This window comes from Peromyscus leucopus, chromosome 1 (genome assembly GCF_004664715.2).
Source record: "Peromyscus leucopus breed LL Stock chromosome 1, UCI_PerLeu_2.1, whole genome shotgun sequence".
In the NCBI taxonomy this organism is placed as follows: domain Eukaryota; kingdom Metazoa; phylum Chordata; class Mammalia; order Rodentia; family Cricetidae; genus Peromyscus; species Peromyscus leucopus.
The window spans coordinates 154,105,778-154,119,729 of record NC_051063.1 but is presented as its reverse complement, the minus strand read 5'-3'; the positions used below and the strand labels follow the sequence as shown (position 1 = coordinate 154,119,729).

Here is a 13,952-nt window from a genome sequence, read left to right as displayed (position 1 = left end):
AAGTCTTCTGTATTGGTGCTTTGGGACATACAGTTTCAGTTCACATTCAATGAAAACAAGCAACCCATCGGATCAGTGGTATTGGGTTTTATAGCTGAAAATTGGTGGCGTAAAAGAAAACAGTTATAGTGGGTATTTCTGCAGGACTTTCTCCTATATCAAAAGCTTCCCAGTTCCTAACCCAGCAGTTTTTTTTGTTTTCTGCCACTAAAGCAAATGATGGATGGGTGATCTTTTACAGAATGACTTAGGGATTTGCATACATATCCCACTGAAGCACAGAGGATAACTACTCTAAATTCCACTTTGCATCCTTCTGTGCCCAGTGTAGGTGGCAGACATGGGTCCCTCTGGAAACTGGCTCCTATCCTGCAGGGCAGGGGATGTTCCTGCTCAGCATGACTCTCCTCCACTAAGCTCAAGGCAAAAGGCGCCCACTGCCTAAGTTCAACAGAATCCAGGCACATCTGTGGTCATTGTTCCCAATAGTATACTGCTTGCCTGCCCCCCCCCCCTTAGGAAGGCAGCTGACTCTTCCCCTATTTTACCGCTTGCCACTTTTCTTAGGCATTGCTTCGTTTTCTCCTGTGGCAAAGGAGGTCATGTGTTAGCACAAAACTTTTGCATCCACTGAGTGAGATGACCTTTGCAGCTGACTCTGAACACTTGGCTTGTAGGTCAACACCAAATGGATTTGAAGTCCATGTTTGCAGTGATTTAGGCAACAGGATTAAGAGTGTGTGTGTGTGTGTGTGTGTGTGTGTGTGTATGTATTACAGGCCAGTTATGATAGGGGTAGGTAATAGCACTGGCTGCTGGCCCTTCTGATCTGTAAGAGCACCCATCTCCACCCGGCATAGGGGAGCCTTGTTGTATCTATCTCAATGCCTTGCCAGTTCCTCATAAATGAAAACCACAGGCCACACAGGCTACCCTAGGCAGCTAGGGCGAAGGACACCTGCAGATCAACAGTGCCATCCATCCCCACACGGAGCCCACCTGGACTGCATTTCCGCTTGTGTTTTTGCTTGCTGATGTGAAGCTGGCTGGAGAGGCTGGCACGAGGCTTGGGGAGTGGCCAGCCCCTGTTGCTGAGGAATGCCAGCCTGGCACTGGGAAGGCGCTCCGGCCACCTGAGAGCCGGCAGGCGGCAGAGGGGACGAGGAGAGGTGCTGCTTCTGGGGCTGCTGCTGCTGCTGCTGTTTGTATCGGGAGAGGCTGAAGAAGAGGCCTAGAATGGCCTTGAGGTTCCCATTCCTGATCTCTGCAAGACAATAGAGAGACTCTTGTCACCAGAGGCATAAATGTGGGGAACAGCAAACCTTGTCAAATTGATGGCATGGTTGAAACTACCATGAAAATTTAAATGTTTTTAGGAAAACCTAATTTTGCATGCAATATGCCCTCCCTGTCTAAACTGGAAACCACTTAGCATAGTCAATCTGCTTGTTGTTCGCATGAATAAAACTTAAGTTCCTTGTTTAATATGGATTGTAGTTTTTAGAACACATGTGCAAGAATGCCTTGTACAAACAGTTTAAATAAAATAAGATTCTTGTCAGCCTCTCTTTCCACATTCAGTGGACTTCTTCAGCCCCACCTGAGTTCAACTCCTGGAGGTCCATTAAGAGCACTCCTAAACCACAAAGAAATTAGTTTCGTCTCCCTATGGGGTTGCAGGAGACCAGGCAAGTCAGAACTGGCTGGCTGGCTGGCTGGCAAGGGACAGGAGGAACTTCTCAGTAAGAACCAGTGAAAGAATAAGCATCCTCAAGACTGAGTCTGTGATCTGGGCAAGGCTCTGGATCCGGAAAGCTCTCTGGCACTAGCAGAGACACTATGGTCTAGCTCCATCTGCCAAGTCCACATTCTGAGCCTCAAGCCACACAAAGCATGCCAAGTGGCCGCCATTGACTCCAAATCCCTTCTCTCCTCTACCTAGTCATCTTCCTTACAAACTATGGCTCAGCTTCTCTTGTCCTTTGAATCCTTAATTCTATCTAATTCAGCTTGAGTGTGGGTCAAAGCCTAAGAACCAGCTCCTATCAGGACTCACATGAAATACTTCCTATATTAAAATAAATTTGAACAGAGCGGGAAGAATTTTAAATTCCAGACAGTACTTTTCATATTAAAATGCATTTGCCTCAAGGCATGCAGTAAAGAGCTGTGGCAAGGAATAAAATATTTATTCTATACAGAAGTTAAGCATCCATCCTTTTATGTAGCGTTTTTTTAAATACCAGCTGCCAATGGCCAGAGGCTACACTGACCCCCAAGGGGGTGTACTAGGGCCACCAAGGAAGAGGAACCCAGCAAGATGACACTCCCTCCTGTTCCTCCTCCTCCTGCTGCATGGGTGAGTGAATGAGCCCAGAGCAAGGCCAAGGAAGCTTTAGGGGACTCGTGAGAGGGATCGGAATCAGCAGCCATGCTTTTATAGGGAGTGCAGGCCTCTGGCTGAGGAAATCTGCCCAGGAAGGCACAAGGGCTTCCTGAGGTCCAGTGCAGAGAAGAATATGTGAAGGAAAAAAAATGTATGCCTTCAGGACAAGCCCTGTTCCCTGCAAAGAAGGCAGGGCAGCCAGCCAGGGCTTTGGGCCCATTGTATAACCAACCCCCTCTCCCAAGGTAGACGGGGACAAAGCCGAAGCATCTCTTTCCCCGGGCCGTGAAGGAACTGACAACACACACTTCTGGAATCTGGTCTTCCTGCCACACTTTGGAGGCTAGCAGGTTCTGTGAAGGCTGACCAGGAAAGCTCAGGATTTACAAAGTCTACACATCCAGACTCCAGCCTATCACTCTCAAGCTGTGCAAGTCACATTCTCTCTCTGGCCTCCGAGGAAAGGCAATGATACTTCCCTAGCCAGCCCTATCACGCAAAGCTGTCTTTGCAGAGTAAATGAAGGCATCTGCATCAAGATTCACAGTCAACAATGATGCGCTCCACCCCTCTTGGTGCTACAGAAAGACCACAGCCCCAGAACCCCAAAGGCAATGGCCACACAGCTCCCACTTCATGCTGTGCCTGTGATGACTCTCATGATGATGACTTTTCCAAAGTTACCGTGCAAACTATGACTTAGTTATTAAAGGTTTATTTTATGTGTATGCATATCTTGCTTGCATAAATGTGTGTGCACTATATTTTTATATATGTGTCTTCATGTTGCAAGACTCAAAGCCTCTGTGCCTTTTGCCTGCAGAAGAGGGTGTTGGATCCCCTGGAACTAGAGTTACTGTGAACTGAACCCAGGTAGCTTGCAAGAGCAGTCAGTGATTTTAACCACTGAGACGTCTCTTCACTATAACTTATTTTTAAATGGCATTTTGCCTTGTATGCACGAGGAGGAAGGGGATGCCATGGCATGCCTGTGGAAGTCAGAGGACAACTTGTGGTAGGCAGGGCTCTCCTCCCAGCATGGAGGCCCCAGGAACTGAACTTTATGCCTTTACCTGCTAAGCCATCTCTCTAGCCCCAAACCATAATATCTATACTTGGGGCACAATTATTTATGCCACAATGACAGGGGAAAGTCAGGGCTTACCTAGTCCAACTGGGGTGCCCAGCCATTGCTTAGGAACGCTCCCTTAACAACGTGGACAGCAGAGAAAGTGTCAGAGATGAGGGTACACTCCCCAACTGTGTAGTTCAGCTTTAATCTCTCAGCTGCTTTCTTCTCCAGCCCAAGGACACCCAATGTCCCCAAATGTCCTTATAAGCACACGAGCATCACAGGCTTGAGCCGGGGGCCAGGGGCTCAGTCAGTGACTCCAGTCGTGGGAAAACTGAAGCCAACAGCTGAAACACCACACCTCTGGTCATCAGTTGCACAGAAACCTGAGTCAAGGATGGGACTCAGGAGTCAACCAGATGTCGGCCTTCAGATGAGCACCTATGAAGGAACTTTCGGAAAACAGACAAATTCCTCGCAAAGCATCAATTCATTGGAGAGATCACAGCTATTTTGAAATCTATGTAAAATCTTATTTTGTGCCATTCCCAGTTTTCAGGATGGTGGGGGATTTGTAATGAGCAAGTTTTATGACAGCCTAGTGTGCGTCTCCAAGCTGGTCACAAGTGTGTGGAGTCCATCATTCTGATCCCCTGACAAGAGGTATTCACACACACACACACACACACACACACACACACACACACACACAGACACACACACACTACTTAAGGGGAAATTGAAGCTCACTAAGGCATTGGGATTTCTCCGAGGTCATCAGTGCAGAGGTGGAACTTGAATCTGGGTTTTTTTCTAGCTCAGGGGCTGGTTTCCCTGACACTGTGTGACTTGGCTTGCTTGCATGCCCATCACATGTGGTGAATTTAAAAACAGACCAGATAATGTTTTATTTATTAAGGTAGCTGGTGGGCATTTAAGTATTCTTCATTCTCTTGGTGCATCCAACATTCCTTAACACATTTTTAAAAAAAAAAAAAAATAAACCACACAAGAAAAACAAAGAAGGGAAAACAAGAAAAACTAAACGAAAAAGCCTCAGCATGTCCAGGGGCTCAGGGTCCGCCTGCCGCAGTAGGGGCCACGTCCATATCAGCACCCATAGCCTGCCAGACCACCCTGAGCGGCTGGCCTCACTGGGCTTGAGCGTTCTCTACCTACTGTGGCCATCAAGCCATTTGCTGCTCATAACTGCTTCCCTTTCCCCTACAGCATTTCCAACTGTCGGAAGTCGCGGGACCGTTCCAGCAACTACACTTTTTCCTGGCATTTTTATTATAAAGATCCGTGGACTCAGAAGCCAACCCTAGAGGTTGGATCTCTGCAGTTCATGGCTTAAAGGCTTCGTGTTGTCAAAAGCTTCAGAGCCGGTTTGCTCCCCCACACAGTAAGTACATCTCCATGTTCCTTCCCGGCGGCGGGGGAGGGGGATGTTAGAAGAATGAGGAGAATACATGAGAAACTGAGCACGCCAACACCTGCTGTACCACCTCAGTGTGTATTTTGAGCTCAGAAAGCACAGACCCTCTCCCTGAAGCCACCTCAGGCCTCTCGCACGGCTTGCCACCCAAAGGAAGCCTGAGAAGGAGTCTGCTCACCCAGCTTTCTCTGAGAAAGAAAGATCACTACAAAAGAAAATCACTACAAATAGCCTCATAGCGGACGAGGTTCAACAGTGCCTTTCTTTCTGGTTCTTCAAATAAACTGAGGTATTACACACCTTGTGTATGGAAAATTAAGTATATAATTCAATGATTTTTAGTGAATTTAATCAGGTCTAATATTAGAATATTTCTATGGATGTAATTTCTTGCACTCAGTGGTAATCAGTCCTAAAACTCCCAGGAACCTACGAATCTGCTTCCTCTAAAGATTTGCCTTTTCTAGACATTTTATGTAAATCTTACAATTTGTAGTCTTTTGTATTTGGCTTCTTGTACTTAACATATGTTTTGTCATTGTTATTTTCTAACTTTCTTTTTATAGTACTGGGACTTCACACATGCTAGGCAAGCCTTCCTACCACTGGGCTACATCACCAGCCCTTAGCATAATGCTTTGTTCAGCCACGGTAGAGCACGCATCGGCTTCATGGTGCTGCATAGTATATCACTATATGGGCATACCATATTTTACTTATCTATTCCCCAGTTGATGAAATGTTTAATTTTGTTCTCATGTCACAAAGAACTCAACAGAGTTGAAAGCTCTAAAAGCCACATAACCTTGCCCATGGGTGGTCTGTAACAGACAGCATCCCAAATAGCTAGAATTGTGCTTTGCCACATTTCCAAATGGTATTTGTCTGGTGAGCCAGCTCCACAGAGGAAGTCTAGAAACAAAGCCCACAAGAATGTTGACATTTCCCAAGGCTTTGAGAAGGGAGCCTCATTCTGCATGTGATCAGCCAAGTCCACCTAGACTTCCAACACAGGAACTCCCAGCATGAAGCGTCTGGCCCAGGGAGACCATGGCCGGCTACATACTTGCTTTCTTTGCTTGGGCCACCCCCTTTCAAATGGAAGGACAGATGGCACAGACCATTCAGTTCTGGTGACGGTTACTACTTTTAGGACACATACCTTCTTTGGTTTCTGCCTGACACCTTTGTTCTCATTGGCTTGTACTACTATGTTCACACACAGAGATAGTATAAGTGGACGTCAGGTATGATACTGAGCCAAGGGTTGGTTGTATTTTGTTTTTTGAAACAAGGTTTCATGTTAGCCCAGTGTGGCTTTGATCTCAGTATAATCAAAGATGACTTGAACCTGTGATACTCCTGCCTCTACACCCCAAATGCTGGACTTAGAAGCATGCGCCTCCACACTTGGCTTATGTGGTGCTGGAGACTGAACACAGGGCTTCCTGCATGTTAGGCAAGCATTCTACCAATAAGCATGCTTTCTACCAATAAGCTTGATTGCTACCGACAGAGCCTTCTTTGGCAAAGTTATTTTGTTTTAACACTTTTTTGTCGTTGTTTGTTTGGAGAGAGAGTCTCACTATGTAGCCTTGGCTTGATACTCCCTAAATAGACCAGGCTGGCCTCAAATCATAGAGACCTACAGGCTTCTGCCTGAGATTAAATGAGTGGACACCACCCTGGGCTTGTTTTAACATTTTCTAAGAGGAATCCCAGCCTGGTCAGAAAGTCATATACATCAGAATATCAATAGAAACAAACCTGCCCCAGAGGGCAGAAGGAAATTTTGAGTCAAAGCATAAGGAGGAGGCTCCTGCAGATGGCAATTGTGACACTCTTATCCAACTCCTGCCAGCCCCGAGGCTCTGGGGCATTGCTCCTGCAGATGAGCTGGCTGCATGACTGCCTTGGACCTTCAACACCCACCTCACTCTGGTGGCCCTGGGTCCCACCAATGGCACTATCCATGGGGAAGGTGGGTCTAGAGCACAGTAGAGCCCATGGGGACCCTTGTGCAGAGGGACAGAAATGGCCATTCAGTGCCACACTCGATAATGTGAAGATGATGGTAAATGGACACACTCCACCTGTTCCCTGCACCCCAAGGGTCCAGAGAGACTTCCTGCTCCCCCACCCACGATGAAAGGAGGAGCAGGTTGGCCACTGATGTCACTTCAAATGCACACACTCCTTCAGGAGTCACCTAGAGGAATTGCTGAGTCCGGGGCCTCCCACTTGCCTCTGCCCCTGTTCACAGTCACCTGCAATGTCAGAAAATCATCATCATGTTTCAAAAATAATGCAGTTTTAATGCTTTGTGTTTTCCTTTTGAAACCAATTGAGTGCCCCAGGCTCCTCCTCAGAGGCAGCACGCTGGCAGCTGGAAAGCCCCACAGATGCATCTCCACCCTTTCCCAGTGATTGCAGCTGGCTTCGGAACGGCCGGGCCGTGTGCACCTGTCCTGTGGCGCTGTAGTAGGCAGGCCTGCCCCGACCTGCCTTTAGAGAGCCACACCGAGCCTTTGTTCCAGGCCCAGACGGCGGGTGCCTAGGGGCAGTGGCCGCAGCCAGAGTCCACAGAGGTACTGCTGGTCTGAGCGGGCCCCTGGCCCACGCCTCCTGCCCTCTTGGTGCCCTTGAAGCTCAGGCCCAGCTCTTTGCTTTTGGAGATGTGCCAGAGTCTGCCAGTTTAAGCCTGTCCCGCCCTAGGGTGATGTTCAAGATCTGCCCTGCCCTACAGTCCTTCCAGACTCCACCTGTCATATCTGACAACCTGTCCTAGGGAGTGGGGAGTGGCCTTTCTGAGAATGCCTGGGCTTTGTTCTTCCTGGCCCTGAGTCCATCCTCCCCTGTGGTGGAGAAGCAGAGGTCAAGAATGAAGTGTAGTCCATTGATGGCTGGGCACACTAGGTATTCTTTGGGTTCCTGGGCCTGCCAGTTGATTATGACTAACAAGAGCTGCGCTTGAGGAAGTACAGTGTCCAGTGCAGCTATAAAAGGCAGATGCCCTGCCTGGGCAGCCTGGGGGCCTTTCCAGAGCTGTCACTCACAGTCTCTCTGTGTGTATATTCATGTGTGTATGTGTGTCCAAACGCACTGTGGAGGAGCCTGGTGAGGCCACAGGTCAACCTCTGACGTCTTCCTCCATCACTCCTCACTTTGTTTTTTGAGACAGAGCCTCTCATCATTGATCACTGAAGCTTACCAATCGGCTAACTATCTGGTCAGAGAGCCCCAGAGATCCTCCTGACACCAGCCTCTGTCTTCCTCAACTCTAAGTGCTAGGTTTATAGGCAAGGCACATTACATGGGTTTTGTGGGCTCCAGCTCAGGTCTTCCTGCTTGCACAAAGAAGCACGACACCCCTGAGCCATGTCTCCAGCCGCACTCACCACAGCTTCCAGCCAGGTTCGCAGTCAGTAAACCCCGAGTCCCATAAACTCCAGCTTCAGCCATGAGCACTGGAGCCAATGCAGGGAAGCTTGCCAGAGCACAATCGGTTATTTGTTCAGTAAATACTCACTGGGTAGACTTCTATGCCTTATAGAATAAAGAAGGGCGCAAGGGAGAACAAACGAAGCAGAAAGACAGACAATGGACAGCTGGCAAGTGGCCAGGGATCACCTCCAGGCCTAAGGGAAGAAGCACAACTCTATAGCACCCTGCAGGTGCTCTCCTGGAGGGACCGAAGCCCACACCATTCCCAGACACTAAGAGGAACACATTCTGCCACCTACTGGTCAGCACAGGAATAGCACAGCGGAACTGTTCTCTGAATTTGAGTCTACTGCTGAGCTAGCTCTGTAGGTCCCAGCAATGTATACCAAGTCCACAGAGACGAGGCCAACAGCCCAGGCAGGGAAACCCTCTAGGGATCTTTCTGTAAGTCCTGAGATCAAGGTTGGCCAAGCTACTCCCCGAGACTCATGGAACAGGGTGACTGTGTCTGCCCAAGGCCAGGCTTAGCAAAAGGAGAATTCCAACCCCTTTCTGACACAGCTTTCCATGCAGAGGCACACTATGCCCAGAAGCCATGGATGCCACCCACCTCCACCCTGGAGAGACAACAGCTCAGAAACACAGCCGGAAGACCCAAGCTTTCACCTCTGGGCAAAGACAAGGCATCGGCCCAAGTAGAACAGATGAGGTCTGCAAACTTACCTGCTCCACTGTGGATTCTGGCCTCCCTGCTCCCCTCAGCCCCACCCCAACTCTCAGGGCCAATGCTCCCCTACATCTTCTCAGAGCACACTCCTGCTATGCTAGCAGGAGCAATTGGAACGCCCCAACTGCTCTACCTGTTCCGGGGAAAACCGGAGGCAGATGCAGCCTAATGAGGTTGGGAAGATGCCTGGCCTATGGCAGCTTCAGAGCTGGCAGCTGCCTGTATTTACAAACAGGGAGACGGGGAGGGGGAGGAGGAAGGGGAAGAGAGAGTGAGAGAGATTGTGAGTGTGTGTGTGTGTGTGTGTGTGTGTGTGTGTGTGTGTGTGTGTGAGAGAGAGAGAGAGACAGAGAGACACACACACACACACACAGAGAGAGAGAGAGAGAGAGAGAGAGAGAGAGAGACAGACAGACAGACAGACAGACAGAGAGAGAGAGAGAGAGAGAGAGAGAGAGAGACAGAGAGAGAGACAGAGAGAAAGACAGAGAGAGAGGACTGAGAAAATTCCAAATGGAGTGCTGCCCGAGGAGGCAGATAATTCGGGCCAGCCCACTCCAAACCATTACCCCACCTGACAACAAACCTCTAGCAGACACTATTAGTGCTAATTAGCCACCAAATCCAGGTTAATCAAAAGCTAATCAGGAGGTTAAAATGTGGTAGCGTGTTCACAAACCTCACTCTCCCTGTTTTCAAGAGCAAGGTAAGGTGTGACCACTAAAGTCTAATCAGTTGCCCTGGGCAATGGATGGTTGAGCTTGGTTCTGTGGTTGCTTGTTCTCTTTCCCACAGATAATGGCTGATGGATAACCTGCTGAGCCACAGGACTTGGAATCAGTGTTGTTCAAGCAGGCACTTCTCCAACTGGAGCACAACCTCCGTGGCATGCAGACGTGGCATGCACACTGGGCTGAATTCTTAGAGCGATCTGTGAGCTGTCAGAAAGCACCCTCAACTCTGCCTGGAAGAGCACCCAACCAGGACAGCCCACCAGCACCCCTGGTCTTGACGATAGCAATTAACTGTTAGGTAACAGGTGAGTATTGCTAATGATGAAAAGGCGTGGGATCTGACTCACCTTCTGCAGACAGCCCCTGGGTGTTGATTCCCTTAGCTGCCAGGAAATTCAAGCAGGCATCTATGTTTTCAATCTAGAGGGGGAAAAACACAAGACACAGTGAAAACACATTCAGCTTTCTCCAGACACACTCATTAGGAACCAACAGCAAGCAGAATGCACTCGAAACGACCAATGAGCTGGATGGAGAAGGTTGGGACTCTTAGAGTGTTGTCTGTACTCCCACAGGAAGCAGTTACTTAATATCCCAACCACATGGTGCCAGAAGTCGAAGCCTTGGATTGCTTACAGATGCCAAAAATAACCAGGGTGGAATGAGATCTCTCATCTTGATCAATGTCACCACAGTGTGAGCCTCAAAACCGGAGCAGTTGCCAGTAACGGAGAGGTGGGGATGAAACTGATAGACCCACCCATCCTCCAGCTGCTGGGAGAAATTCCCAGTCAGTAAAGATGCAGGCAGTCAGATGCCCAAATGGTGAGCGGCAGTTTCAGCAGGAATCAATGTTTACCCTCAAAATTCTCAGCCTGACAGGCATTGCAGGTGACCACAGAGGCCTATGACCCTGTCCCTGTCCTTTGTCCTTTCAGTGGCAATGACAGAGCCAACAGCCAGAGTCTGGGAGGCTGCCCATGTTTGCTAGTGTTGACACCAAGGCCAAGGGCAAATCGATGCTAAGCCTTGAACAAAAAGCAATTAGGTCGTTCCCAAAGGTCTGATTTGACTTCTGCTGTCAGGACTAATTACTTTTTGTTTTAAAGGAGACTATTCTGGCTTGATGAATGTCTCCGGTGACTAAAAGTAAAAAAGAAACCACTTCTGACTGGGTACAGCAATTTTTGGAATTGAGGGAATTTGCACTACACAATGAAGATTCCGCTGTCATCCACAACTAACTCCTGCAACAGGATTTCCCAGACACCTCCCAGGTTCGTATGCACTCAAGCCAGTATTTACTCCACAGAGTTTATTCTAAACGAACAAAGGACTGCTCTTTTACAATGAACATATTCCCTTCTCCCCACTCTCAGGCAATGTCTTGATAGTCCCCACAGTCACAGCCAGTGTGAAGTGTTTTATCTTAATAGCTCTAATCTGAGGCTAGCTCGGCTAATCTGAGCTCTGCTACTGACTTCCAGCATTTCCCTTCTCCACTCATTGGTAGATCTCCATCTACCTCCTGAGGTCTTGGATTCCAGGAGGGTGTTATAATATCCAACACATGTTAGTCCATGCTTTTATCATGGTCTCAAAGTGATGGTGGCTCTCACTATTTAACTAATTAAATAGGCCAGGGGACACCTGACTGAAACTGTGACATCTTAGACCCACACAGTCCCCAGCTTGAGGGGACTCTCTCCTGGTGCTTTTTTTTTTCTTTTTATTAATGTTAAACCCACGTTTCCTCTCCTTCTGAACATCTAGCCCACCTTGAAGGCCCTCGCTAGGCACACTGCTGCTGTCTAGTCATGATGCCAGCAGGTCCTACCATCTTGGGGTAGGGCAAATCGGGGAGGGAGGAAGAGATCACTGCCTTGCCCTGGCACATGGTGTGTGTTGGGCAATCTTTTTGTGAGTATAATAGAATTACACTTCCAAATACTGTTTTACCCTATTACAAAATCTCGCTTGTAAAAGAAAATAGTAGTCTTAAGAGAAAATACTGTCTGTGATGGCTTGTTTCTGATATCTGTACAGCACAACACTTACTTAAGGAGGCTGTGGACCCACAAAGAGGCACTTTTATATATACAATGGATATAATATATATATGTAATGTATATAATATATGCATATACACACATTTATTTAAAGAGAGGCTCTCACTATGTGGCCCAGGATAAACTTGAACAGTTACACTAGCCTCCTGCCTCAGTTTTTGGAGTAGCTGGTACCGCAGGTATATACAACCGCCTCCAGCTCAACGTATCACTTTGAAACCATGATAAAAGTATGAAATTTGTTGAGTATTATTACACACTCCTATAATCCAAGCACTTGGGAGGTAGAGGCAGGAGAATTGGAAGTTGAAAGTCCACCTGAGCTAGATGAGGCCCTGTCTTAAACGAGAATTGGAGAGATGGTACAGTGATTAAGAGCACTTGCTGCTCTTCCTCTTCTTGTTTTTGCAGACAGCAGGAACACACGTGGTGTACACGCATACATGCAGGTCAATAATCATACATATAGAATAAAATACCTCTTGAAAACCAAACAAAAATATTGTACATCGAATAGTTTCATAACTGTCTTTTTCTATAATCCTATGCTACCTCTTTAATAGAATATCTTTATCTTGCATGTGGATGATGAGAGAAGAGCTTAGGTAATTATATCCCCGTGGGAAAAGAGAGAAGGAAAAAGCTGTCTTTCACTGAATTTTTGTTAATGCAAAAATTAAAAGTGGTACAGTTAATATTTAACCTAGAAAGGGTCATGTAATAAGGCTAAATACTTCGGTACTAGAATAAAACAGTGAAACTTCAGGAGAGAGAGAGAGGGAGAAAGAGAGAGAGACTGAGACTTAAGAAAAGCGCTCTGCAACACCGCACTTCTAGAGAACTCCCTTTCCAAGGATCAGGTAACGCAGTTACTCCTGACATCCTGACATCTATAGAACGTTCAGTGCACACAGCATCATGTAGAGCAAGTGGCAGGCTCTTCTTGCAAAAGCTAGCCTTACTACATTTCAATCAGCCATCTGCTGAGATTTCTTATAGCATTAAGTCTATGAGAAGGATGAATAAGTCTAAGTAGGTCACCGTTATAAATAGGCACATTTTCTCCTTAGTTAATTTTTTTGAAGTTCTATCATTCTTTCATAGAACTTCCTGGTTTCATTCACATTCCTTCACTGGGCGGGGAGAAAGAGTGGAAGAGGAGATGTTGCTGTACGGGCGACATCTTAAGGCTGCCATAATGCAGGTGGGGGGTGTCCACAGCCATCTAGTGGGCAGAGGTCAGTGACAGTCCTACTATGTGCAGGACTGCCCTCTCTGGGGAAAGATGACCTAGTCAGATGCCAACCATGTAGAGGCTGAGAATCCTTAAGCTGATGGTTGATTCAGTCAGTCAGTTTCACTGTGCACATGTCAGGCACTGGGCTCCATTCTTCAGATGCCATTGATTTTAGTAAGGACCACACGATGGGGAAAGTGAGGCAAGAACACGAAGGCCAGGCTTTAGACCAAGATCACCCAGGTCAATGAAAGTGCTGGGGATTGCATCCAGGAAGCCCTCCTATCTTGCTCAGGGGCCTGCAGCCACATATTCCTCCTCTTTGGGGTCCACAGTGCCATTCCATGCCCACCCTGATTTCCCCCTGAATCGGGGAAGCATCAGAAACTTCTCTCCTTAGGTGAGCAAGAAGCATTAGGGCACCAAGAAAACCCAAGGGACGACATCCAGAAGGCTGAACTGCACTCCCAGAAAACATTAGATGAAAGACTAAAAACTGGGCCACCATGTAAAGGTCACCCACAAGCCCACAAGTACCCTGAAACTGTCCCCAGTGCCCTGAACTCTGCACAAGAGGAGTTAAAAAAAAATTCCTCAAGTCACAAATCCACTCTTTAATCATGTTCTTCTGGGGCTAGAAATCACTCCTGACAAGGGGGCTGGGACCCTCCCTCTTTTCATCTGCACCCCAGGAACACAGTGAGGCTGGGGAGCAGGAAGGGGTCAGGCCTGGATTCCAACCGCCGGCTTCATTTGGAATGAGATCAGAAGCGGGGCCTGCTGCTTTGATCCCGGTCCTCTCGTGATTACAAGTTACCTTAAGGTTGTCGTCCAAATACAGCTCA

The 13,952-nt window shown here is 47.8% G+C and overlaps 1 protein-coding gene across 11 annotated transcripts in view; it reads right to left on the bottom strand.

Annotated features, from left to right (window-relative positions):
• Positions 1-13,952, bottom strand: part of Nav2 (neuron navigator 2) — a 362,047-nt gene that overhangs the window by 199,144 nt on the left and 148,951 nt on the right. For all 11 annotated transcript variants that reach the window (XM_028880150.2, XM_028880151.2, XM_028880152.2 and 8 more), the window contains exons 4-5: positions 10,149-10,221; positions 1,000-1,264 (exon numbers count right to left, since the gene is read on the bottom strand). In XM_028880150.2, the coding sequence (XP_028735983.1) occupies positions 1,000-1,264; positions 10,149-10,221 (338 nt within the window). The remainder of the gene's footprint in view (positions 1-999; positions 1,265-10,148; positions 10,222-13,952) is intronic.